Raw genomic sequence first — 23864 nt, forward strand, 5'->3', positions numbered from 1 at the left:
ATTATGGCTTTTAGTAATAAGTTTTACTGCTATATTAACTGTACAGCTGTTGTCAGGGAGAGTCCCAGCAAAGCCCAGCCGTTTCCTGAGGTTTTGTCCCTTCACTGAGTTATCTGTCATTAACTATTGTACTGCCTGCAGCACAGGCAAGCAGCTCCTTTATTTTTGCATTCTTCAGAACTCACACCTGTCTCTTTCCCGTCAGCCTGGCTCATGAGTTAAATGGTAAAAGTTGCACGTAATTTTCACTGTCAGGTTAAACTCTCTGGTGTTTTCAGTGCTGCTGTCAGAGCTGTGCTGTACCTTGGGGTTGCCCCTGACGCTGCAGTTCAGGGTGGCATTGTAGCCAGCGACAGCAAACGTGTTCACCAGGGGCTGCGTGAACAGCGGCCGCTCGCTGAAGTCAAAGTCATCGTACACTGGGTATTTGTACACTTTACCTGTGAAGGGAAAATTAAACATTCATTAAAAAAGCCTTGGCAGGTAGTTAAATGCCCAAGAGCATTAAATGGCTACAGAGAGTCAGTTCTGATCTGCGCTGCTTTAGGTACAACATGGCTCCAGTGGTTGCACTTGCAGGGGAGGCTGGAGGTGGATCTGCATATTATAGTATACTATTATGCTATCCACCTCCCTGGTTATACTATGGCATTGATGTCTGAGAGCTTCTCTTTGTTTCCTGTGCAGGTGGTACACAAAGCAATACAGATTCATTCCATGTCTGTGCCTGCATGCCCTGCATGGAGTAGGATGGTTTCTGTATTTATATATATCCTCCATATACTGCAGGATGCTTGTCTTTGGAAAGCCTTGTTCACTCTGCTGCCAATTATTTTTTACAGTTTGTTCTGATTATAAACTGTCCCTGTGTCTGAAAATCAATTTTTCTTTCTGCTTCAAACAGTGCGCTGACGCTACAGTGAATTGATGCAGTTTCTGAAGAAGGGAAACATGGTAGTAAAATGTAGTTTCTCACTGCCAGTTTATCTCCACTCTGCAATGGAGATTACCACCAACAAATCCTCTTCAGCCACACATTCAGCTGGCTTTTAAAGTGGCCAGACCGACAGACATCTATTGCTGTGCACAGGTATCATTATGCAACTTTGCTTCACTGAAAGCTGATCCAAGCTCTCATATTGACTTCCGTACAGCTTAGGCCTGATACTTGCTCTCATGACAAGGGCAAGTAAGCAGTACTGAAAAAGAATTCTTAGATCCATTCTCTAGTTCATGACTCCAGAGTCTTTCAGCCTGGCTGTGTGGGTTGTACAGGTTGTCTGTCCTCTGCATCATGGCAGTCATGTATTCCTTCCTTTCAGGCAAACTGCTTTGATTTTCATCCTGTAAGTTATTTGTTTCTAAAATTTCCTTTCCATAGGAAAGTTTTGTGGTTTTTAAGCTTACAGTGCCGTTTCCAACTGACATCTTCTGAAAAGTCAGGATTTTTGACTGCAGAACCAGATTTTGCCTAGCCCCACCTTCCAGAGATGTGAAGCAGGGGCTATGCTTTTCTGTTGCATCCTGTCTGAAGTGGAAGGAGTGCCTGCCCTGCTGATGCCAAGTCTACAGAGGAGGGCAGTGACCCACTGCTTCTAACAGAGCAGCTGCTTTACTCCTCTCCAGCTCTTGTCAATGCATATGTGCCAGTGGTGATGTGAGTCTGAGATCCAAGACCATAGAAAATGTCAGATCATGGGAGAAATTATTAAAAGCAGTGACTATGAGCTATGTGGAGAAGCCAAGAGGTCTGAATAGGAAATGCCCTTGCTGTTGGACCTGGCCTTGTGGCTGGGAGTGTCTCTGAACACTTTAGAGACACAACCTTTACCTCTAGCCACCTTCCAGCCTCTGAGCACCCCCCTCACCCTTGATGAGGCATGGATAATTAACCAACCATCCTTTGCAATCAGAGCACTCTCTTTGGTCATGGTTGCATCCTCACTGAGGCCACACATGTTCTCAGCAAAGACCCTGAAGTAGTACTCGTTGCCTATGACCAGCTCATTGATGGTGGCACTGGTGCGGTGGTAGTGCTCGATCACGGTGAACCACTCCTGAAAGGACAGACACACAGACACACAGGGTGAGCTCTCCCTCACGCTGGGTGGCACCTGTAAGACCATGTCTGGCCGGGCTGTTCAGGTGCAATCCTGCTAGATATGGACATTAGCCCACATGATCTTACATGGATGAAAGCAAAAGACCGGAAGCGCTCTTCTCCACATGGGAATGAATGTCCTCTTTTCACTGACTTGAGAACCACCAGATGGAAAAGCCAGCATGGGAAGAGACCAGCCAGCTGCCTTTAGGGGGTTTTATACCTGGGGGAATGGAGGGCAGAGGATGGGGACCAGAGTAAGGAGAGGTGAGGGGAGGGACTGACCAGGGAATAGATCACCAGGGGGATTGGGCAGAGGGGTGGGTGAGGGAGAGACCATGTGATGGGAGAGGGGAATAACAAACCACATGGTACAACATAAACTATTCAGTGCAATATAAAGACTTCTCTGTGCAAATCTCTAATAACCCAGTGCAAAACAACAACTAAATAAACTATTTAGTGCAATACAACACTCCCCAGCACCCTGCACCGCCCAGACATTCACTGGAAGGATCTTCAAGCTTCTGGGAGCAGCTGCTTCTTTGAAGAGAATGCAGCTAACAGTAATTAATAGTGAAATGAGTGATTTTGATGGCAGTGCAGCAGAGCTCTCTGCTGAGCAGTGAAGGCCAAACCCTACTGAATTGTTACACTGGCAGCTGGAAGGGCTCATTTTAGGAACTGCAGGCTTACAAAGGTTGTGTTGTGTGAGCAAGGCAGGCTCCCTCATTCCTAATCCACACTGCTGACAGAGAAAGTACAGTTGCAGATAACAAAACTGCATTCCTGTGGGGAAGGCAGTAGCATGTGCTGTTCTGCAGTAATATGCACTCACGAGAGGCCAGTGCACTAATCTGCCCTCTCTGTCACAGACTCTGTTCATGAGAAATGTTCTTCTGTTTTCATGGTCCTCTGATATCTAAGAGCCAAGATGGGCAAGTGGGTTTTAGTGCTTCAGTCTTGCAGCAGTAACAGGACGTGTGAATTCTGTCCTATTACACAATACTAAACAACAATCTGAGATGAAGGAGGTTAATGCTAAAAATGCAGTTCATATAAAGTGCAATATGACCGCAGCAATGTTTTTGCTTTTCTTTACTCTGCCCTAAATAGTTTTCTTCCTTTTCTAAAGATGGACTTGTGCTGAGTTCCCTGTACCACAGTTTGCATTCATATTTGGTCAACATTAAGAGCCAAAGTTCCTTTAGGAGAACAGGTTTTTTGTAGAAGACCAACTGTGCCAGAATTGCAAAATGCACCACCACAGATATGGTGAGGAAAGTGACCTGAATGATCCATTTCACACTGAACCCTAGATGCTGCTGGCTGTTGTTACTTTCTCCTTACCACAGTAATTTAGAGGGGACATTGTTCTGGTTACTGTACCAGAGACCATATCTTCTTACAGTCTCAAGAGAAGGGAAAAAAAGAGAGAAAAAAAAAAAAGAGAAGAGAAGGATGGGAAGGAAAATAGAGGCATAGGAAGAATGAATTGATCAAATTGATCAGACCATGATGGAGATCAACATATTAATGTGGAGGATAGGAGAGGACAGCAAAAGATTTTCTTGGAGAAGGCAGCTCCCTAAATATTGCCCTAGATTTCCAGTGTTTAAATTTGCAGTAAATGTTAAATCTGAGAATCTGACTACTGTCTTTTAAGAAAGTGCTGTACTTTTGTTAGTACAGTTTACATTTTTTTTTTGTTAAAATTTTTGTTAGTGTAATGAAAACAATAAATATTTCTTTATTGCACTTTTCATCAGTAAATCTCAGAGCGGTTACAGAAGTACCTATGTACTGTTTTGCCATGGGTAGTAAGCCGTGGCAATGACTTACACAGTGTGACATTGCAGGTTTGAAAACAGTAGCAATGGTACGCTTTTGTTCTGGTAACAGCCTACTGAATTCAGAATTAATATTTTAAGGTTTTATTTTCTCTCCTGAGGCAAAGTAAAAATGCAGAATTACTTCTCTCAAATCCACCTATCCTTTCCATTTTTAGTCCTCCTCTTTGGAATAGTTTGAAAATATTTCCACTTCTAGGCTTGGTGAAGAAGAGATTTTTTAGAACTTTTAGAGGGTCCTGTAGAGATTTTTCAAATGCTGATAAATCAGTGCTTTGTCCACCTACATCCTTTTAAGAATGTAAAACTTTTTGTTTTTAAAAGGGAGAATTCATGACTGCATCCAGCTTTTAAGCATCTCCTTATTACTTACCATACTCTTCTTATCTGCTTTTTGAATAGTGTACCCAGTAATGGCAGCATTGCCATCATCTTTTGGTGGCTTCCATGATAAATTCACATTCTCTCCCCAGACATCCTCAATAGTCACAACCTCTGGTGGGCCTGGGCGATCTGCAACAAAAATATGACATATTCTGCTGTTTGCTTTCTCTATCTTTTTTCCACACACATCTTCCAATTAGTTTAATTTCTCTCTCTCTCTTACCAAAAAAAAAGTCAAAAGAAAGATGTGGTTGCAAAATAAAACTTGCTAAAGTGAAGGCATGTCAGAATCACAATAAATTTAATGAAGTTGTGCTGCCAGTTTTGCCTATTATGTAAAGGAATGCATGGTAAAAATGAAAAATAAATGTGTTTTCTTGTCTGCCTTTCCTACTTTCAGCATTTAGGATTTATTCCACACTGCATTTGTGACAAGCTTACTATGAATTTGCTACCATTACTGTCTATGAGTATCGCCCAACAGGAAAAATCTTGCATCTTGGATAGACAAGAACCTGAGGGGCTTAACAGAGGAAAAAAGAGACTGGCACATTCCAACAACACTATGGTGTATGGAGGTTTCCTGAGGGACCCCAAACCTACAGCCAAGTACTTGAACATGGAGAGATATCACTGCCAAGAAAGATGGCAGCATTCCCATTTTCCCGTGGCCATGGAACAGCTGGATGTATTTCCATTTCTCCAAACATACCAACGATCTGAATGTCTATGGTGGCTTTGTCCACCAGGTTCTCCACCTCCACTTTCATGTCGTACTCTCCGGAGTGGCCCCGCTCTGCCTTCCTGATGAAGATGATGGTGTCCTGCTCCGTGTTGCGGATGTTGATGTCGTTCTTGTCGATCGGAGAACCGTTCTTCTCCCACGATACTTTTGCCCTTGGCTTTCCCTGCAAAGAGCCAGGAAACAATTTTTGTATGATTTTTTTTTTTTTGAGAGAAAAGGGGAAAGAAGGAAAAGGGTTTAATTCCCATTTTTTTTCCAAACAGGAAGTAAAAACTGTCTTGAAATGTGACGGTGTTCACAGGGGTCCGAGGATGAGTGTAGAGACGAGGATCTGGCTCCATATTTCAGAAGGCTTGATTTATTATTTTATGATATATATTATATTAAAACTATACTAAAAGAATAGAAGAAAGGATTTCATCAGAAGGCTAGCTAAGAATAGAAAAGAAAGAATGACAACAAAGGCTTGTGGCTTGGACTCTCTGTCCGAGCCAGCTCACTGTGATTGGCCATTAATTAGAAACAACCACATGAGACCAATCACAGATGGACCTGTTGCATTCCACAGCAGCAGATAATCACTGTTTACATTTTGTTCTTGAGTCCTCTCAGCTTCTCAGGAGGAAAAATCCTAAGGAAAGGATTTTTCATAAAAATGTCTGTGACACTGAAAGAAACAGAATTATTTTTAAAATTATATGCCATTTAGAGATGCAATCATACCAATTCACCTAAAATGCAACTTTCTTTCCTTTTTTTTTTTTTTTTGTTCAAGAGACTGAAAATATTTGCAATTTTTCACTATGTTGGACGATTATGTCTCTGGCTAAATTGACAAATAATTTCCAGTTTTCTGAAAGAAAAGGGAGAAAAAATAACCCATAGAAAATATAGAACAAAGTATTTCACTCTCTGGAAATGCTTACATTCTCTACATTGCCAGTGAAAGAGGAAAGTGATAGATTCAACCTCCAGGGATCCTTAACTCTTCTTTCATTACAAAGGAAGTTGTAATAACTGCTAGGAAGGCTGGATTGATCTCTTTTGTGTTCCATTTTTTGTGTGTCTAAGTACCCAATATAGGTACTTAAAGTAGAGTGAATTTCACCTGCTTTGCCGTGGGATTTGCCTTCCTCAGGCAAACAGTTTGCAGGTGCTGTCTGAAAAGGATAATCTCACACCATTTTGAACACCTTATCTTAGAGAATAACCATAAAATATTCCTTTAATTTCTCAAGAAAAATATGTATTGCAGGGTATTGCTGATCAAGCTTTTATGAGGCTTTTTACAGCCTCTGTGAAGCTGACTTATGCCCATCCAGTATCTTAAAATGTGCAGACATGAAATAGAAACGAGTTCTGCCATTATTCTTTTATTCAGAAGAAGGACTCTGCAAGGAGAGAGGCTGGTGCTGTTTAAAAGGTATGGGAATGAAGGTTAACATGATGCTGTGGGAAAACAGGTTACATATTTTAGAAATAGCAATTTTACAGCTGTGATCTCAGGGATTTAACAGCTGCAGTCTGCCCACTCTTCCCCTCACTTTTCCTCTCTGATAACAAGGAAGTTATTAAATGCTACTGTTCCACTCTTGATACCCATATTTAACTGCTTCCAGTGCAACCCCTTTGCATTGTGCAATTGTCTCATGTGCAATGTCTACTGTGAAGATTTGTTAAGTGCCCTTTGGATGACAGATGACCTGACTCAGTCTGTCTGAGTGAGTTACCCAATTCGTTACTTGGCTGAACTTAATCTGTTTGAGATGTTGAACCAAAAATTTTCAAGCACCTCTGTACTTCAGATTACTTCCACATGTGCTTAAGTTAAGTGACTGGCCAAAATTACAGAGAAATCAGTTAAAAAGAAGGAATATAAAAAAAAGGCAAAAAAAAAAAAAAGTAAAAAAATTTTTCTGTCAGTGTTTTTAGCTCTTACCTGGAAAGGAATAACAAGATTCACAGTTTCTCCAACTCTTCGAGTATAGGTTTGTTTTAAGTGTCTTGGTAGACGAATCTTTGGAGGTTCTGAACAAAACAAAAGCTTGTGTTTAGCACTTATCTTCCTTTCTAACCGAGGCAGCACTGGTGTGCATCAGTACAAAAAGGGGACAGTGTGGTCTAAAATTCCCAGAAGTGACTATTGAGTGAGGTGTCTTAAATTTCTTGGTCCCCCAGTGTTGCATTCAGGACACCATCAGCTTTTATAACACCAAATGCTACGATGGTAGGACAAGAGGGAAGCTTAGAGGAACTTAAAAAAATTACCATCAGGATCAATGCCCTGAAAAACCGAGAAATAAAGGCTCAGAAATGAAACAAAATTATGAATTATTCAAGATGGTTTCATGATTTCTAGCCACCCCACAATGGCTTTGTAAGGCCATATCATCAGTTAACAGTAACAAGTAAATATTAGTCTTAAAAAACCCCAGGTGTTAGTATGGAAACAGGGTGTATTTGTGGGTAAGTGTAGGCAGCAGGATCTTACCTATCACTTCCTTGACTAAAATAGGCTGTGGGTGGTACTTGGGCTCACTTTCACCAGCAGCATTCACAGCTTTTACTCTCACAAGGATTTTCGAGCCAGTTGGAAGGCCATTGATGGTAAACTTTGTTTTGTCTGTCAGCTCTGGGTTAGCCACGATCCATTCATCAGCTGGTTTGGGGAAGTGATGGGAGGAGGACAAATCCAAAGAACAGGGAATTATAAATACATCCACAGCATGGACAAGGAAAATTACAGAACAGTAATAGATTTGTTAGATTCTAATGAATAATTCTATTTTGTTTTTCTAATTATGCTGTAACACAATGTAGATTCATTTTCATTCGTAGGAAGAACGTTTCAAACCCTAAAGACTTTCTGCTGATTGTACTTGTATATTCATATATTTATATATATTTATATAATTATACAAATGCTATTAGAATATGTCTATAATTTAAGTGTACCAGAGAGAAGAATGGTTAGATTTTTAAATTCAGCTAGAATAAAACAAGGGGGAAAAAGAATGTATTTGCAAAAGCACTGATCATTGCTTTAACAGCTTCCTTGAAGAGAAATGGGTTTTGCAATTAATTTCAACCAGTACTGAGTACCCTTGAAAGTATAACTGAGAAATAAAAGAAACACAGAATATTTACACATTGCAGTGAAATGCCATCTCTCCTCATGCCTTTAAAAAAAGGAAGGCTGTGTCAGAATTATTCACATAATTACAGCATTCTGGGATTTTTAATCATACCCCCAGGTGGTCGCACGAAATTCATGGAGTGATGATAAGAGTACAGTCTTTAAAACAGCTTCCATTACAAACCATACTTTCTTATCCACCCTGTCCTCCCAGCACAGACTGCCCTGACACTGCTGGCACCCGGGCACAGGAGCCAGGTTTATGAACCAGCAAGTCAGGATCAATACTTCCCACACCATGTAAAGCTAGCACTATGAAATGGGCACAGAAGACAGAGAACTGCTATGAACTGAGAGCCCCGCAGAGCTAGAGCGTAGTGCTGTGGCACATTTTCATAACTGAGTGTCTTGTCTTTTAGGAATTAAGTTTTCCTTCAAGCTTCAAGCAGAAAAGGATTTCAATCAATGACTGTTTCCCAAGCATCTCCCCCTCCCCTTACACCTATACTACAGAAAATTCCATAGACTGTTGCCCCTAAAATTCACCATCAGGAATTTATCTTTACTTTAATGAAGAGAGATTTTCTTTTATTAAAGAAGACTTATATCCTTTGTGGAATACTGTACCTTCCAGGTTAAAAGGTGGCTCCCCCAATTCCTCAGACTGATCTGTCGATATACCTTGAGAGAATCCATCTTTAAAATTAATCAGAGACACCCACTTTCACACAGATGGAGCATTTTGTCAGTGGTTAGCAATTCCTGTTAGTAAGTATGCAAAGATAGATGCTGGGCTTTACAGATTTAGAGAACCCATATTCAAGGAGACTGCAGGGAGAAAAGACATGGAAAGAGGGCATCCAGATCACAGAACAATTATATGTGATGCCCACAGGAAAGATAAAGGATGAAAGAAGAGGAGGATATAAAGTTCTATGAGTTTTTTGGGCCCCAGAATAGCCCTAGAAATATGAAAAGAAAGAGACAAAAGGTACACTTGGAAGAGAGAAATGAAACAAAATGATGATGAGAGAAAGTGTAGAAGGAGAAGAAAGCACATCGTAGAAGAGATAAGAAAATCAGAGATAAATTCTGAGTAAGAGAGACAGAAAAAAAAGAGGTCTTGGAAAAAAGCTTGGAGGAAATAGAGGAAGAGAACACATTTAGCTAAAGGAAACATAGATAGAAGATTAAAGAAGACCAGACCCATGGATGATGACAGATATGATGTAAACCCTAAGGCTTTATTTCCTGAACAAAGTTACCACTGCCCTGGACTTCCTGTAATCCTGGAGCCGGCTATTTTCAGGATAATAACAATACTATTCTAGTATTTCTGCATGGTCCTGGATGAGTACACTGGCAAAGGTCTCAGCCAACAGAAACTCTCTGAAGTACTTATTTACTGGCTATAAAAACTGATCATCTGCAGGTACAACAGCTTGTTACCAGCAGATAAACATTTTGTCATGAGGAACAATCAAGCTGTGCTCCCCAGGCTGCCCTTGAAATGCCCCACAAGAACCAGTCAGCAGCACTTTATTAGGGACTGACTTCTCCTGTGTCAACAGGATTTGGTCCGCTCCACATCTCCACAGCAAGAGGGCCAAGGCTGGATATTGCAAACTAGGCCTGGGGAGTTCTCTCTCTCTGTCTCTCTCCATATATACACATATATATTCTATATTCATGTTATTGACAGCTATGCAATGCTGGATCAGGATACTCATGATGAGACTCCAGTACTTCAGTAACATGCATGGAGTGTACATAGTTAAGGACTCCAAGAATCCGCCACGTTGATCAAGTTATGTCATTCTTACTAAAGGGAAATACCAATTTTGCACAGCCAAACCAATGTTTATGATACATTATTCTTCTAAATTATCTTTATATATTTTTTTTGTCTTCCTATTGTCAGCTTGTGATTTCTCCTAATGATTGCTATATTAAGGAAGACTCTAAAAAGCCCTTTTGAAAGCTACTTCAGTGACAACAGTGAAAGAATGGAGAATGTAAATACAGATGAGTTTACAGACAGATAACTAAGAGAAAAAAGAAGCAGAATGAATATAGACAGTCATAAAAAGTATCTTGAAATTAAAAAGAGTTATTAAACATTACAGAAAAAATTAGTTTGAGGCAGAACAGGGCTGAGAAAAAAGAGGCACTAAGATATTGCAAGAAAGGAAAAAAACAAGTGAACAGAGAGAAAAAAATGAATAACCCAAAGACATGACTTTTAAAATTGATATTTTAAAATTGGCATTTTAAAATTGGCATTTTCTACTTCTCTTGCTTCTTCCTAAGCATTTCATAACATATATACATAATGTCAATTGTGTATATATAGATGTATATGTATATATAGGAGGTATATATAGATATACATAAACACTCAAAACTATGTAAAATACATTGTACCCATTGTATTTTAACTGAGGTGGGTAACAGTAAAATGACAGACTTGGCTGCCATTTTGTTTTATCTTCGTATGTTTAAAACCTATCTGGAAAAAAAAGCAAAGAGTTTGTTCCATTTAACAGGTATACAACGTTCTTCTGTCTAACAGCCCTTTAAAGACAGATTTAGAAGATTCCTTTTCAAAGCCATACTTTGAATTAACCTGTCTGTATTTCTCATCCTCTCTTATCACTTGATTTGGATATCACATAGTCTAATGTCAAGCCCTTTTAACTTTTCCATTCTACCCAATGCTACACAAAGCATAATATACAAGATACACTGAAGGCCTCACATTGACAGTCCCCTTAATATTCCCCTGCACGTGGCCCGTGCCCTGGAAACAAAGTCAGAACGCTGTGCCTTGATGGAAGACTGCATGCTTACTCACTCTGAGCTGTTCCCACAGCTCCCTCCCAAAATACAAGGAAAACCCTTCCTACCATTCCAGCTGTGTCTGCCTTCAGGTACTCTCCTCCGGGTCTCGGAGCTCCTTGCAGTCCTGCTCCTTAAAGATATTCATCTCAATACTACCAGATGCTGAGTGCTCCTGAGAAAAGCCAGGGGTGGTTCTTCACAGCCTCTCCCACTTTGTCTGGGAGAGGGCTGAGTGGACTCTGATGCCATGGCCCCTGGCCACGTTTATGACCTACTGTTTTCCTGGATTTTCTGAATCTGAAACATGTGACAGCATCAATGACACGTTCTGTCCTCTACCTCTTGTCTCCAGGCTATGGACTGAGTTCATGGATAGCTTCCATTGAAATAAATGCCTTTGTGAAAAAAAGGTGCTCAACCCCTCACTTGATTTACAGCACAGTTAAGAGCGACAGCAGTGGAGCTGGAGATAACTGTGTGCCCTTCATCAACATCCACAACATTGCTGCTGGTGGTGTTGTTGGTCCAGAGGCTATTTGATACTTACCCAGGTGCTGGTGGATTTGACATTTTGAAAATAGGCTTAGTTTGACGCCAGTTCAGAAGAAAATCTGCTGGAAAATACTGAGTTTCTGCTGCTTGATCACCAAAAGACTCTAAGTTGTAAATATTTACATTTCCCTGTTCCTTCTTATTTTACTCTCAAAAGTTAATTCACTCTCTTTATCTTCCTCCTTCAGTTCTTATATATTTTTGTCTTAGATTGACATAGTTAAAGATCCCCAAAACTGCACTGAAATGTTGGAGAAATTAAATATCTAGACATGGACTTTGCATGCCTAGATGACTTCTGCAGGAACTATTGGAGAGGCTGTTCTCAGTGTTGGCAGCTGGCACTTGAAGTTATTAATATGTCAACATAGGGATTACCACACTGAGGACCTCCTGTCCCTAAAACCCAGCCAACCTGAACATATTTTTGGCCACTCTTCTAACCATTATTTCCTATGCCTTCATCCACCAATGAATTCCTTACTGCCCTAACTCTCATTTAGCATCTGAAAGAGGGGAATTATTAGCATGGTACTTGGCACATTACAACAGATTATATGGCTTTTGATTTGGATTTCAAATCAAGTGTAAGATATGTCGAACCACAGTCAGCGGGTGGCATCTGGAATACAAACCAAAGGAAGCCTGAACAAAACCCTGCTCCTTGAGGTTTTCTGCCTGATTAGTCTCTGCCTGACAGCCAGAGCACCTGATACCTGTAGAGAAAAAATGGAGAAAGTCTCACCCACGTTCCCTGTGGGTCAGGTACCCCGGGTGCTGTCACTTACTTCCTTCAAAGCAGTATTCCACCACGTAGCCGTCCAGCCCTGCCGCCCCAATCTGGTCCGGGGGCCTCCACTTCATTGTCACCGAGGTGTCGGTCACACTGTCCACTGCCAGCAGAGTTGGGGGGCTGGTGACAGCTGCAGCAAGCAGGGAGAAGGCAGAACACTGTGTTACCATGAAAGGTTTATGCTTATGGTCTGTGTTTCTCTAGTTTAGTATCACAGGTGACAGGCTATCCTGTCTTCCAGGATGATTTCCCATCTGTCACTATAGGACACGAAACAACACAAGCGCACACGCCGCTGCTCTCGAGGTGAAGAAAAAAGGGAAGTTTATTTTCTGGCTCTAACATTTATAGTTTTCTAAAAGTGACAGTGGATTGGAGGATGAAAGTGCCACCTCTCCAATAACACTGGACAGACCAACAGTCCATCAAATTTCTCCTCCTCCATAAAAGAATGCAAAACAATGAGTTATTTACAGAAAGTGTGTGAGAAAGTTTGCTACAAGAATGTAAACATCAGAAGGCTTAGAAAATCTTAAAAAATCAGGGCGACATCCATCATCCCTGGCATGTGTTCTCCAATTAGGACCACACTAGGAGAAAGCAGCTACCTCATCCCATATGTGCTCACAGCCTGACCTGGAGATAAATTCCTCCTGCTGAGGAGATAGAAGGACAAGCAGCTGTGGCTGGTAGAGCAGAGAAGTTTGGAGCAGTGTATTCAAGTTGGGAGCAGTGTATTCTACCTCAGCAGGTATGTTCTGGCAAGATGGGAGCATGCTGGAGCTGTAACAGCCCCCTCCTTCCTCCTCCTCTGCGTTCTGGGGGAACCTTTGCTGATCTACAGAACAAGACACCTTTCTTTTACAAGGACTTGTGGTGTGGTGGTGTTTGCAGGGGTCCCAGGATGAGGGAAGAGATGAGAATCTTGACTCCATGTTTCAGAAGGCTGATTTATTATTTTATGATATATATTATATTAAAAGGAAATTATATACTAAAATTGTACTAAAAGAATAGAAGAAAGGATTTCATCAGAAGGCTAGCAAGGAATAGAAAAGAACGGGATGATAATAAAATCTTGTGACTGACCAGAGTCTGAGACAGCTGGACTGTGATTGGCCATTAATTAAAACAACCACATGAGACCAATCACAGATGCACCTGTTGCATTCCACAGCAGCAGATAATTATTGTTTAGATTTTATTTCTGAGGCCTCTGAGCTTCTCAGGAGAAAAGTATCGTAGCCAAAGGATTTTTCATAAAACATGTCCATGACACTTGTGGTTGTCACCATAGTTTGAAAATGTTTCTTTATATGAAAAGGCCACTGAGTTAGCCTGTCACTGTGGGAATGACAAAGCCTTCTAGCTGTCATATGAATAAAGAATTATGTAATTAGCTGATTTTAATAACAAATGAATGTTGATTTTGTAAATGCATACCTATCTCTGCTTTTGGTTACTTACCTAAAGGAACAAAGGACTTGGAGGGCATGCTTGGCTTGGACATGCCAATGGCATTGACAGCAAACACACGGACCTCATAAGCAACACCTTCAATCATTTTCTTTGGCTCAAAAGTTGTTTCCTTACACAGTTCAAAATTCAGCCTCATCCACCTGGAGCTTTGTTTCTTTTTCCTCTCAATGAAATATCCTTTTGACCAGAAAAGATTTTATCATAATAAGTGAAGTGGCACAAAGGTCAGTAATAAAAGGTCTATTTTTTGACTGCCCAGTGACAATTTTTTTACCTGGATACACCTCAGTATTCCCTTCTAGCTTCAGAGTGATAATTTTCCTCATTGCAAGCTCTCTGAGAGTCACCTGTTTGCTTTCATAGCCATGTATGAGCTTTTTTTGGACTTAGAAGGCCGCTGTGTTTAGTTCAGAGTGAAAAGGGCCTGGTTCTACTGACCTCTGGGTCCCTCTGGCTTTCTTCTTGGTTTGGTGTATTAAAAGATATTCCATTTTACTCAGTAAATTGTTTCTGAAATTTCCTTCTAACACAAACAGCCTAATAACAATGCCGAGTTTGGTTTTATAAGTGGTTGTCTTTCAAGTACATGTAACTTTCAAGTTACATGATAATGTAACAAGATAGAAAATGACAAATCTCAAAGCATTAGAAAAACAGGTATTTGATAAAGTCAGAACAGGCAGAACATTCTAGCTACTGGATATTCCCAACACCACTTTCCAGAGCCTGAGCTAAACTCTGATCTTGCTGCATCCACTATTTGGTGTTTGCTTCTTTTGTCTGTATTAGAGAGTCACCACCAAAAAAAAAAAGTATGTACCTAAAATGGGTGATCCACCATCATTTGCTGGAGGTTCCCAGGTCATAATACACCAGTCTTCACCCACCTCAGTCACATTTGGTGCCTGAGGAGGATCAGGAACATCTGTTGTAAACAAGTAAATATTATTTTAAAAAAAACAAAAAAACTTTCTTCTTTTTGCATAGGCTGAAAACAAAAATGTCAAATAAGAAACAAATCTAAATAGTTTTTGAGGTGCAAAAGGAATTCCTAATGAGGAGAGAGAACGGGGGAAAAAGAAATCTAGTGGATCCTGGCTGGTGGTTAGGAATGGATGAATGCCAAGGTCTTCTGCACAGTCCAGACACTTGAGAGGCTCTGGAGGGCATGGGCCAAGCCAGAGCCCACAGCCCCTGGGAGTGTGATAAGGACAGCCTGAGGCAATCAGAGAAGTCTGGCCCCTGGCAGCAGCAAGAATCAACTCCTACTTAAATCCTTTCTAAGCTCCTACTCCCTTCAGTAACACCCAGCCTTTGTACCCTTGCATCCCAATTCCACACCTGGCAATGGGGAAATATAGGAAAATGGGAGTTTCCTGAGACTCTACCCCAGTGACATGGCTCATGGGCTCTGTCTCACATGACTTACCAACCACTTTGATGTTGATTAGAGCTGTGTCCTCTCCAGCCTCATTCTTTAAGGTGATTCTGAAAGGACCCGAATCCTCCCTCTCAGCTGCGTCAATGACCAGGCAGCTGCTGTCTGGGTAGGATTCTGCCCGAATTCTTCCACTGTCTGTGACCATCTAGGAACCACAGAGAGCAGAGGGAAAATCCATATTTTATGGATTTGAGAGTCAAAATACTCAAAAATCAAAATTTCAAAATAGCACAGGTCACTTCAACAAAAATGTTAAAGCAACTTTAAGAAAAACCACACCAAACCTCAGCATTTTAGTCACCTAATGATGAGAAAAATGACTAAAATAAGCAAAACATGGTAACTGTTTGCTACTCATTGCATCACAAAGAATGAGGCACTAGGCTTCTCCTTCAAGGTAGAGCACACTTTTGCCAACACCACATATCATTAATTTGATGGAAAAAGAATAGCTGATTCTTCCTCAGATCAAAAGGAAATCATTAATTTTAAAGGTGAGAGTGATTGTAATGGTCAGTAGTTTCTCCTCACAGATTTCAAATGCTGTCATGTATTTCGGAGTAGGAGCTCTCCTAGCATAATTCCCTGTTTGGACAGGACCACAGTGGTGACCCTACAATTAATATTTGAAAAATAGTGGTCACAGATTGGACCAGATAGGTTTGATGAGTGCACTAGTTGGTAAAATGTCCCAGCTTCTACACTGCACAATGAAAATTTAAATGTGAAAAACTATTATTTTGGTATTTACACAGCCAGGGATTGATCTAAGCAAAAGTTTTGCTTTAAGACACCAGATGCAAGACCTCAATTGCCCAGCCCATTGTTTCATTTGAGACTTGAACTCCATTAGAATTTGTCATTCATTTTCCAAAACCAGACCATATCATGGCTTCCTGCCAAAACTTGGCAGCCATTCTGGGCATTGAATGTATAGAAGAAGTAGCCATTTGGTAAATGTTCACAACTTTTCTTCTGCATCCAATAAATCCTTCTCCTCTACTATTTTTTATAGTACACCCATTTTTCCTTATTAATTTCAGGCTTTCCTTAAAAAGACCCAAAAGATTCTAAATAATATTTACCTGTTTTACCCTTATTTTTTGAGCAATGAGCATTTTTAAATTCAGGGCATCTCCCCCTTATTTTCTGCAATTAAAATAAATTTCTTCAAAAAGCTAAAGATTATTCTTTGAAGGAAAAGGCTCCTGGCTAAACTAAATGAACATCTACAATGACAATGTACCTTGTCCCCTCTACTCCAAAAGACTTTTGGAGGTGGTTCACCAGTGATGGGGATCTCAAGTCGCAGTTTGTTTCCTGCCACTACTGTCACAGTGTTATTTTCCCCAAGACCATCCAGGTGAAGTTTAGGAGGATCTGAAAAAGGAGAGATTGTCCAAGTTAGGCATGAAGCTGCTGCTCTGAGAGCTCAGTGACCTGGCACAGGTCTGCAACACACAGAAACATGCTCTATGTTTTATTTTCTTGGTATTTTTAAGCAACTGAATTTTGTTTTAAAGAAAAGTTGTGAAGAAGGATCTATTTAAGAAAATAACTGCCTAATAAAAAAGAAGTCATGGCACCATAGACAGTTTGGAATAAAAAGACCATATGAAAAAAATATATAACTGTTTCCCTGAGGCAGAATTATGTATATACAGGTAACTTCTGAGAGTGGTTTCCTCTAAGTGGCTCTTGAGAATTTCAGCTGTGGGCTTTTTTTATGGCACATTTAACCACACTTCAGCCTTCACTGTCCTTACAGTTTAAAAATTTATAAACCTCAATCCTTTTCTGAAAACAAAATTATCACTGTGTATATGGAGAAAAACTGATTAATATCCTCTTGCAACTTTTTTTAACATATTAGAACTATGCACAATGATAATTTCCCTCTAGTATCACTTCCTTTTTTGTTCTCCCTAAATCCGACCATTACTTTTTGTAATACAGATATCCCACATCTCTCAGGTTCAATTAAAAAACATGTTTTCTAAAACTTTGATAATTTATATTGTTCTCCTTTTGACTTCCAAGTTGCTGGTTGCAGCTAGAAGCTGGTGAGGCATTGCTGTGGGAACAGTCAATGCCCTGTTTTATTTTTGTTTGAAGGACTGGGATCACTTACAAGCCTCCTGCTTTGCTGAATGAATCAAAGCTGGGCAGAACAATTTTTCCCTCTAGATAGCATTTAATGTTTTTAGTGAATAGGTAAATATGCGCTTATTCTACTCCTCTCTTATCAAATCACATTTTGCAATGTTAGCAAGCCAGTTCTTAAAGACAGCAGTGTATATCTGAGAGGTTATCTGTATATCTAGCAGGTTTTCTTTTACACAAACTCTTCATAGTGGTTTAGATTTAGGAGCTCAGCCTCAAGAAGCCTCCCCCAGGGGCTCCCCCCAGCACAAAAACTTGGAGCAGATCCTGAGCACAGGCAAAGGACTCTCCCAGCAGCTCAAGTGCACTTTGCCAAAGCTGCAGGTCTGTTTTCTCCGATGGATGCCTGCTCAAAGTGGCTGTGGTCAGGGGTATTTCACACTGCTTTTAATTTCCAAGGGTCACAGAAAGCTGTTCTATACAGGTCACTGTGCATCCTACTTACCCACAATATGTACTTTGCATGGAATATTAATGTTGTAGGCATCTGGCACAAACATATATTCACCCTCATCATCAACAGCAGAAACGGGTATAACAAATCTGTGGATTCTGTAAAAGGATTGAGAAAGAAGTCTGTGTAAATTATGTTTGAAGACTGCTTGAGGCTATAAGGAAAAGTCTGTGAAAATTTTAGGAGATCTGTGAAAGTGAGTAAAATTACTGACTAAAAATCCTTTGCTTGTTGCTTAGTGGTGGTTTAAGTGATTAAATACTGTGTGCTTTGTACAAAATATTACTGAGACAACAACCACCAAATAAAGTAACCAATTCTAATATTGTTTGTTTAAATACAGAACAAAGAAAATACAGGAGTGTAATCTCTTTTACGCAGGGATTCTATGCTGCTGCCATTCAATTGCAATTTGGTTGTTCAAGAAAAAATCTGCAGGTGATCCCATTGTGGGAATATTCTGACTTTTGTAGGACCATCTTTGTGAGTTGATACAAACAGGAGCTATGAGGAAAAGAGGCACAGAAAGGAAAGAGAAAAGGAATTGTATCTTTTAATAATGTCTAACAATAATTTTAATTTTTTGCTTAATATCCCATACCAACAGCAACAGTAATGGCAAGAAAAATCAACAGCTTGAACTTAGGTGGATCCAGGACTTGATTATTGTCCTCCACAGCCAAAATACACAAAAGAAGGTTAAAAAATAAGATTAAAGGAAGCAAGGAGACATGGCTTTTAAAATGACAGAAATAAATATGTCTTGAGGGACAGAAGTTAGGCTTGATTAGCAGATGATTTTTAGTGAGGTAACCCACAGACTGGCACAAGTCCGCAGTGTCATTCCACCAAAAGCCACGTCAATGCACAACAGGCTTACCTTCCTTTGTGATAAAGCTTTACACGGTCACTGGCTTCAATCAGCTGCCCATTTTTGTACCATTTCCCTTCCACATTCTCAGATATCTCACACTTCAAGTGGATTTCCTGTCCCAGCCTCACAGTCTGGTCTTCTAGTGCAAGTGATATCTTCAGAGGTCTCACTTAGGAACACAGAAGCAGATGCATTAAAGAAAGATGATGGAGCTCAGTAACCATGGGGGGCCATTTCCAACTTAATAATGAAACCATGAATTGGTAAGGGTGCCAATTGGTACAAAATAGTCAAGAGTAGTATTGCAAGTAAAAATGTACATTTATGCATAATGCAAGATAACTTCAGAGCACGGACCGGATAAATTTTGTTTAAAGACACAAGCACTTTAAGGAGATACTGCACAAACAAAGCTGACAGGATACACAGTCATGTGCTTGTGCCAAGGTTTGGCTTTCCTGTAAAAGCTTGAAAGGACTGAAGAAAAACACATACTTCCCCTGAAAATTCACTTTTTTGACCTATTGTACCTTTGGATGGATTGCTTTGTTTTCCATATTAATGGTGTGAGAGAAAGTTAACAAGCAGAACTAGTTCATGGAAATAGTTTCCAAAGGGAAGTTTTCTTTGTTATTCTGGCAATTCACAGCAAAAAAATTGCCACGGAAGTTAAGTCTCCTTTTCAACCTCCAGGGAAAGGCAAGAAAACTGTTCATTTCTGTGTGCCAGCGCGCTGTGGCACATGAATTGGAGAGCAAGGTGGATGATACTCACAGTCAACTGAAAGCTTGGCTTCTGATTGCCCTCCAGTTGTCATTACTGAGTAGGTTGCAGTGTCATTTTTGGCAGCTTCCTCTATGACCAAAGTGTGTTTTTTACCCTCAACCTTAATCCGATACCGAGATTTGGGATCGTTGGAAAGTTCTACACCATTTCTAAACCTAATGGAAAGGAAAGAATTTTTATTTTTCCGAAGGAAGTCCTGTGCAAGTAAGACTTCCATAGATTGAAACTCCCAGAGGAGACTTTACAAGACTGTAAGGCACTAGAAAATGTTAAACAAACTCATCCATGAATGTATAAGGGTATTTTTGTTGTTGCTACATTTTTGAATAAGGTTTTATTGAGATTTTCTTAACAATTTTCAGGTTTACTGGTTTAGGAAAAAGCTGCCCACGTTTTTGTCCATGATTAAAAGTTTCTGGGTTTTATTTTCATGGAAGCTGTTCAAAGCACATCTTACCATTTCACATTTGCATCATCCTCAGACACTTCACAGCTCAGCTCTACTCGTTCACCAACATAGGTGCTGGTGTCCTCCAGGCCTTTGGTCACCAAAATTGGAGGGTCTTTGGAAAGAAAAAATTACAGATTTACAATCTGAGAGGGAAAACCAAGTGAAAGGGTTTTTCTAAATCATGCTGTAGAAGGCAGTATTACTTTCAAGTTCTAATATGGGTATCAGTGCAGCCTTTTCTGCCTTAAATCAGAAAAGTTGTTGCTCTTTAGAATGCTAGTAGGAAATTTGCTCAATAAAAGTAAATTTCTTCATACTAATATCTGTTTTGCTGAGATAATCAACACCACAGGAACAGAGAGAGTGAAGATATGGACTCCCATTCATAAATGTTGATAGAGTCTTCCCTCAAATCAGTGCAAGTGGAATGAAAACTGGCTTCTAGAAATCCTGATCTGAGGGCACTTGGACAATATCAGAGTCCAATGCACAATACCAAGTTGACCGTATCCCCATTTCAGGGTTTTCACTAAGCTGCTAACTACAGGATGAGAAAAAAAATAAATGGCCAGGGATCACAGAAATACCAAGTGATCCTGACACTTGGTATACTGATGCAAAATTGCATTAGCTGCTAATGCAAATTGCAAAAATATACCAAACCAGATCCTCCCTGATAATTTCTGTTGCGGCCAAAGAAGCCACATAAATTTAGGGCAGGTGAAACAGCCCCAAGCTGACATAGTTACCTCTCACAAACAGTTCTGTGGAGCATTTCTCATCACCAGCTGTTACGTAATAGCGAGCATCGTCTGTCATCGTACAGTTATTGATGAACAAAATTCTCTGGTTACCTTTGTGCTCAAAAATGTATCTGTTTGGACAGGAATGCAGCAAAGACACGTTAGCAAAACTTCTGGACACCTTTTGTTTTATGTAGAAAGTGCTGTAGGGATTTTTAGAGGCAAAAGTACTAGGGTTTACACAGTACTGGGAAAATTGTCCTTGGAAGCAATTTCCAAGATTCAACAGAGCTGTCATAGGCTTCTAGCAAAAAAAAGAGCTGTGATGTAGAGTGACAATGAACTGCTTCTGGCTTGTTCCAAGATCCCAGGTCTGGGTGATATGAAAAGAAGAAATTAAAAAAGAAAAAGAAGCTGGAGTCAAATGATGGCAAATAAAATGGAGTCTGAAACTCTAGATGAGTAAAGCTGAAAATAACCAGTAAGAGGACACCATCACTCATTCCAACATTTTTGTGAAGTGTAATAATAGCCAAAGTTAAGAGGTTAATATTATTGGTAGGCCAGATGGCACAAGATATCAGTAATGGGATATGGGGTTTTGGTAATGGGATAGGGAGCCTTTCACCTTTATGTCACCAGTTTAGATCTGCTCCAGGTTTGTAATGACCAAAGCTCGTTAGCATCTGACAGCTGCTTCAGCTGCCTGGTAGAAATGCACTGGAGCACTCAACCCAGCCCCTTCTGCTGGGGAGGAATCCATAGAGCTGCCTGCAAAACCCCTCTGAATTGCTTATGCCAAATACAGGGGCTAAAGAAAAGGTACTCCATTATCCATTTTTTTGTCAATCATGAATTTTAACCAAAATCCTTTCTTGATTTCAACAGAGTGAAGGAAATCTGCCTCATTTCTGTAAAAAGGCCTTTTGTTAATTACTATATTTTTTAACTGGTCAGAGGAAAAATTGTCTAGGACTTTGTGCTGCTGAGAAACATTTGAGAACTATTACACTGTTATGCGCATCTTCCCCAGGTGTGTCTGCCTGTGGAATGAATGGGGTTTTCTGCACGGGGTTGTTAGAGTTGGTTGTGCCCACAAAAAGGACTGGGCTCAACTTGCAGGCACTGCTCTACAGGTACTCAAATGTCTGCACCTGCACTTCCTGGAAAAGCCAGAGAATAAACCAATGTTCAGGTGAAGAAGCTTGTGTACACTAGACCTGTTGCTCATGACTGATGGTGCAGGCTGTTGACTTCAGGGTGTCAACAGAGTAGTGGAAGATAAGACAAAACTCACCCCCCTTTTCTTAGGGTTTGTGGGTAAGTATGTGATGGAAAATCTCTGCTCTTAGCACAAAATTACTGTAGAAAGATGATGTCCACCTCCAGACGCATGACCAAGGACAAGTGATTTATTTATTGGCAGTGCTGCCTCATTTTTGGAAACTACTGAGTAGAAAATGGCACCACATTTTTTTTGAGGATCTCTAAGACTTTTGTCTTGAGACAAAGGAGGAAATTTATATTACATTTAGCCTACAGTGTACTTTTCTGGGTCCTGAGCAACACAGCATCATTTGTATACTCTTCACATCTCATGAAATTCAGCAGTGAAATTGGTGCAGCCTGAGCAAAGAGATAGACCTGGGCAACACACTTGTCAAGGGAGGAGATGTGTGTCCATTTTATTGCTCAAATATGCTAAAATCACTTACTTTGCACTTGGTCGTATCTCTTGGCCATTTTTATACCACTTGAGCTCCACTGTTGGATCTGCTAGCTCCACCATGAATCTTACTTTACCTCCTTTGTCCACCTGATATGCAGGATCGAGGCCTTTGGCAAAAGCTGTTGTGGAAGTCAAACATTATTTTAACATGAGGTCAGGAAACAAGAATATGGATGCTGAAATGACACTGTATAAGTCTCATCAAAGCTGTCAGAATACATGCACACAATGTTCTGCATCACAAGATATTCTCACACTGGTCTGCATGGAATCATCTAGAAACACTAGAGTAAGCACAAAGCTGTGCACATCTGGTTATCCTGACCAACATCAAGCTGGCATCTCTTCAAGACTTTGTGACTGTATTCCAAATAGGACTGGCTAGATACATCAAATGAAACACATAAATAAAAATGAATGTGTAAGTACCATAACATCTATTATGATGTGAGGTAATGGATGAGGAGAGAGGGTGTATCAGGGGGCTGGATTACAGCTGATTTGTGGAGGACTTCACTCACATAAAAGGGACACCTCCAGAAAACCAATGACACAGGAAATGTATATACTGCATCCAGTTCTGAAACGCTGTCCAGGAACAAGCAGATGCCACAATAGTATAATTGTATTTATATGTGTGTGCAAACGTTCTGTGGTATATACATGTATTTTATATACTCATGTATGTGGACGCAGCAGCCTGGTCAGAGAGGAGAAAACGGGTTTCATTTTTCTCACAGTGGACTTGTGAGACTTTTTAGGGAGTCACAGAAACGATGGTAACTTGTTAACGACCTGCAGGTGGTGTTTTTCTACTCTGTTTTTCTGTTCTTCTCAAGGACTGTTTGTGAGAAAGATGTTTTTGTTAGCTAGCCAATCAAGTAGAATGTGTCGAATCTGTCTATAAAAGAGAGCACTTTTCTATTAAACATGCTTCCCTTGCAAACCAGCCTTCGAGTGAACTTGTGTCATTTCTGGCTCAATGGTGACATATGTATTACATACATACATATTTCTGTATGTAATTACACCTCTCCTATTATTCAGTAGGGTTGATGAAAGACAGGCCTGAATGTCCACACCCAGTTCAGGGTGGAGGGTCTGTGGTACAGCTGGAATTTCTGAGCAACGGAGATTAAGTGCAAAACGAGATTATGAAGAGCAGACACCGTGTGTGTTTGGAGTGACCTCTGTTTAGAGCAGAAGATATTGATGGTAACACAAAGTCTAATTTCTGTATTGCTTGATCAGATAACACCTTTCCACACACCTGGGGGACATTGCTCCAGATGGAACCATTGTTTATCTGAGAGGGAGGGATGCTTTATGTAAGCACTGATAA

The 23864-nt window shown here is 40.3% G+C and overlaps 1 protein-coding gene across 8 annotated transcripts in view; it reads right to left on the reverse strand.

Annotated features, from left to right (window-relative positions):
• Positions 1-23864, reverse strand: part of MYBPC1 (myosin binding protein C1) — a 71412-nt gene that overhangs the window by 7307 nt on the left and 40241 nt on the right. For 4 of the 8 annotated variants that reach the window (XM_031057028.1, XM_031057032.1, XM_031057027.1 and 1 more), the window contains 19 exons: positions 22509-22641; positions 20800-20924; positions 20057-20162; positions 19588-19754; positions 18820-18982; positions 17931-18037; positions 16569-16702; positions 15311-15467; positions 14702-14806; positions 13870-14058; positions 12398-12532; positions 12245-12325; positions 8844-8912; positions 7572-7739; positions 7020-7108; positions 5048-5243; positions 4325-4464; positions 1898-2057; positions 304-440 (listed from right to left, as the gene is read on the reverse strand). In XM_031057028.1, coding sequence (XP_030912888.1) covers positions 304-440; positions 1898-2057; positions 4325-4464; positions 5048-5243; positions 7020-7108; positions 7572-7739; positions 8844-8912; positions 12245-12325; positions 12398-12532; positions 13870-14058; positions 14702-14806; positions 15311-15467; positions 16569-16702; positions 17931-18037; positions 18820-18982; positions 19588-19754; positions 20057-20162; positions 20800-20924; positions 22509-22641 — 2561 coding nt within the window. The remainder of the gene's footprint in view (positions 1-303; positions 441-1897; positions 2058-4324; positions 4465-5047; positions 5244-7019; positions 7109-7571; positions 7740-8843; positions 8913-12244; positions 12326-12397; positions 12533-13869; positions 14059-14701; positions 14807-15310; positions 15468-16568; positions 16703-17930; positions 18038-18819; positions 18983-19587; positions 19755-20056; positions 20163-20799; positions 20925-22508; positions 22642-23864) is intronic. The other 4 variants (XM_031057034.1, XM_031057035.1, XM_031057031.1 and 1 more) reach the window with 3 other exon arrangements.

The sequence above is a fragment of the Geospiza fortis genome, unplaced genomic scaffold (genome assembly GCF_000277835.1).
Source record: "Geospiza fortis unplaced genomic scaffold, GeoFor_1.0 scaffold10, whole genome shotgun sequence".
NCBI lineage: Eukaryota > Metazoa > Chordata > Aves > Passeriformes > Thraupidae > Geospiza > Geospiza fortis.